The sequence below is a fragment of the Condylura cristata genome, unplaced genomic scaffold (genome assembly GCF_000260355.1).
Source record: "Condylura cristata isolate star-nosed mole 26May11 unplaced genomic scaffold, ConCri1.0 scaffold00022, whole genome shotgun sequence".
In the NCBI taxonomy this organism is placed as follows: Eukaryota; Metazoa; Chordata; class Mammalia; order Eulipotyphla; family Talpidae; genus Condylura; species Condylura cristata.
Genome location: NW_004567123.1, coordinates 35,835,548 through 35,839,172, shown reverse-complemented (window position 1 = coordinate 35,839,172; position 3,625 = coordinate 35,835,548). Strand labels below are relative to the sequence as shown.

At 68.4% G+C, this 3,625-nt stretch overlaps 1 protein-coding gene across 1 annotated transcript in view; it reads left to right on the top strand.

Annotated features, from left to right (window-relative positions):
• Positions 1-3,482, top strand: part of ANKRD60 (ankyrin repeat domain 60) — an 8,525-nt gene extending 5,043 nt beyond the window's left edge. Inside the window, exons 3-5 of the mRNA XM_004687068.1 lie at positions 342-472; positions 1,259-1,424; positions 3,178-3,482. Of these exons, the coding sequence (XP_004687125.1) occupies positions 342-472; positions 1,259-1,424; positions 3,178-3,482 (602 nt within the window). The remainder of the gene's footprint in view (positions 1-341; positions 473-1,258; positions 1,425-3,177) is intronic.
• Positions 3,483-3,625: the final 143 nt, after the last annotated feature.

Below are 3,625 nucleotides of genomic sequence, written 5' to 3'. Positions count from 1 at the left end.
GGCGGGCAGCGTGCGGGCAGCGAGCGGGCAGCGTGCGGGCAGGCTCCGTCTGCAGGGCTGGCCTCAGAAAGTGACTTCACCGAGTCCCGTCATCTTCCGCAGCGGAACAAGCTGTCATTGCAGAGTTCTGCAGATTGTCGCGTGGTTTCTTTGGCGGGAGCGGCTCGGTGTCTGTGGGAGTGGAGCCAACCGACTTTCTGAAAAGCACTCGCCTTCCAGACCCGCACAGCGTTCACTGAGGCGCGGGCGCCGTGAGCCAGCACGATCTCGGGGGACACGGAGGCCCCGGGCCCGGCCTATCTGGCGCCCACGGTTTCTAAGAAAACAATTATCGCCCCCAGGAATACTGATGGACGACACCACGCTCAAGTTTCACGACGTTGTTCCTGGCGGGGTTCTCTCTCTGTGCGTCTGGCACTATGACGGATGGACAGAGCTGGTCGTGGCCGCCGTGGAGGGGGACCCTGCTAAGGTCTCTCCCTCTGCGCGGCGGAGACCGGGGGTGGTGGTGGCAGCCGGGAGCTCACTGAGTCTTTGTTCCAAGAGTTGAGTAAAAGTCTCAGCGTAGGGAAAAAGTCCCCCAGGGCGGTGTCCTGCAGCCCGGCCTGGGCTGGCGCTCACCCCTGCTCGGTCAAGGTCCCGCTGACCTCCGCTGCCCGTTCCTGGAGCCTGCTCACCCCAAAGGGTGGGCGTTTCCCCTCACGCGTCTGAGTCACAAAGTCAAGGACGCAGCTTCCGGGTGAACCGCGAGCGAGGGACGGGCAGTTGGGGTGGCCTGGCCGTCCGCCCTGGACGTGGGTCTCGCGACTGGCCCCTGGCTTTCTGCGGCCCCCTGCGGTGGCCCTGGCCTCTCACACCGGCCCCCTCCTGGAGCCTGGAGAGTGCCGGGCTCGGAGCCCCCTGCGCCAGGCGACTGCCCAAAGCTCGCAGGGACAGTGGGCCCAGAAGCGGACCGCAGGCCAGAGCCGGCAGGTCTCCGAGCCAGCGGCTCCCGGGGGGCCCGTCTGGGGGCTGAGGTCTTCTTCAGCCACCCCACCCCCCGCTGACACCCAGAGAAGCCCCCTCCCAACAAGCACAGGAAGCGCACCCCGCCGCCCCCGGCCGAGAAGCCATGTGGCCCGGGGTGTCTGAGCGTGCAGTGTCCTCCCGGGGCTGTGGTGGCCCTTGGGGCTGACCCCGGCCGGTGCGGCCCCTCGGGCGGGCTGGGGCTGGGAGGCGCTCACGGGGCCCCCGCCTCCCCCCGCCCATGTCTCCCCAGCTCTGCGGGCTCGGTGTGGTCGAGGGCTCCTTCTTCCGGACGGCCAACTCGCAGCACTTTGACGAGGGCCAGTGGCGGCGGTGGATGGCCCAGCGGGCCTTCGTGGCCTTGTACATCTCTTCCCACAGAGGCCACGTGGAAGCTGTGCAGTACCTTCTAGAAAAGGGTAATTCTGAGAGTGTGCAGAGCTCAAGAGTCCGGGGCTCCTCCCGGGCAGCCTGGCGTGGGCACATGTGAGACTGGCAGGTGCCCTCCTGACCGGGCCTTGAGGACACCTTGGTCAGGACACGAGGCGGGAGCAGCCAGGGCTTGCAGGCTGGACCCCTCTGGCCACACTGGCCGCTGGGTGAGTCCGGCTGCCTGTCCAGGCCGCTGCTGGGGAGCTTCTGCAGGTGTCCCGACCCCAGCTGGCAGTGTCCCCCACACCCAGACTCCTGCCAGCTGTCGGAGTTTCTCTCGGGGGCCCTGCGCCCCGAGCCATCTTCATCTCCTCTGCTGGGCGGCCCCTCTCTCCTCGCTTCCCTCTGGCCCTGTCTGCCCATCCATCGAAAGAGGCCTCAGCCAGGTATGAGCTCAGGTGCTGGGCGTCTGCATGAAGTCGGGGTGGGGCTCCGAGTGTGTCCCCTTCTGCCCACCGGGGAGGCCGCCCCGGTTCACACATGGCCCAGACCCAGCCTCCCCCAGAAAGGCGAGAACGAGCCACGGGGCCGGGCCCAGTTTGGGGGCCCCTGGGGGCCTCGGCTCCCAGACCGCGCCTCTCCCTGCCAGTCGCCTGGACCCAGCCCGACGGGACATGCGTGCTGCTCCTGCAGGGTGCCCGCCACCAGGGAGGACCGGCCGTGATGGGGGGTGTCCCGTCGTCCCCCTTCCTCCTCCCCTGCATCCCTGCACCCTGCCTGTTGTGAGATGAAATATGGGCTCTGCACAGCCCAGAAATCCTTTAAGCTCGTAAAGTCATTTCCACTCTGATGGAACTGTGGTGTACTTGGCAGTGCCCGTTAACACATTGCCTCTGGCTCTGCCCAGTTTTCTGTCCTCTGCAGACAGGCTCTGTGCGGAGGCCGGGCCGAGGCCGGGCCTTGGAGAACCTACTGAAACCTCCCCTGGCCGGCAGCCGCCGCTCACGAGAACTGGCTGCGCGATGTCGGCTGCCTGCAATCGAATCGCCTTGTTTTCTGTGTCATGATACTTGTTATTCAGAATTTGATTCAATTCAACAAGTCTGTATCGGACACCTGTCAGCAGCCTGTCCATCGGCGGGAGGGGGCCCGGGAGCGGGCCTGTCCTTGGGCCAGGCCGCCCGCCGTCTGTCGTTTCCCGCGCGCCTGTCTCCTGCAGGCCCCGCGCCGCGTGCTGGGGGTGAACAGCAGCCGCCCCCGCGAGTGTGGCCTGCCCTGGAGGCGTGTGTGAGGCAGGCAGCAGTGACCGCCCATCACTGCTGGCAGGGCCGAGGGCGTGGAGCGCGCTCGAGGTGCTGCTGTCTGCGGGGCACCCACGCGAGGGGCAGGCCCGAGGCAGGGACCGCGTGAGGCTGGTTCTCTCCGCATGGTGCGTGCAAAGGCCCTGGGGCAGGATGTGGCCGCGAGGCAGATGCGGGGCGGCGAGGGGGAAGGCCGGGAGAGCAGAGGGGTGCCGGCGAGGTGGGATGAAGCGCCGGGAGACCGAGACTCTCCCCCAGTGGGGAGGGGAGGTGGGCGCTTCCGAAAGGCTCCGACCACCCCTGGGGCGTGCTGGCCGCAGGTGGTTCTGGGCGCTGAGTCTGAGGTGCCCCCCGATGCCTGAGCGGGGGCTGGGGGGCCCGTCGCCCCCCCCGGGGAGCCTCGTGGGCCTGTGCTGCTCCCCTGCCCTCTTCCCGGAGGCGTCTCTGGACTTGCCGCGGCCGGGGCGGGCTGCCCTCAGCCAGCTTCCTTCTCCCCCAGGAGCCAACTGTCTGGGCAAGTCCCCCCTGGGCAGGACGCCGCTGCACGTGGCCGCAGCCATGGGCCAGCTGGACTGCATCACCCTGCTGCTCAGCTTCGGCGCCTCCACCAGCATCAAGGACGCCAAGGGGGAGACCCCGCTGGCCGTGGCCCGCCGGCTGAACCGCAAGCAGAGCGAGCGCCGCATGTTTCTGTTCTCCTGGAAGAGCAAGACCGGGGGGAAGGACCCGGCGCAGCTGCTCACGGGCCCCGAGTTCCAGAAGGCCAAGTCTGGGCTCGGCCTCAAGCAGAGGATGGGGACATAGCTCCCGCTCGGGGCGTCCGGGCAGCACGCGGGCGACCCCGGGGTCCGGGTGCCGGGAGGGCGGGGATGCCGGGAAACACGGACAGGAGTCCAGCTCGGACACCGAGCCAGCCGTCCGTCTCCAGTGGCCCGGGGAGTGCGGCC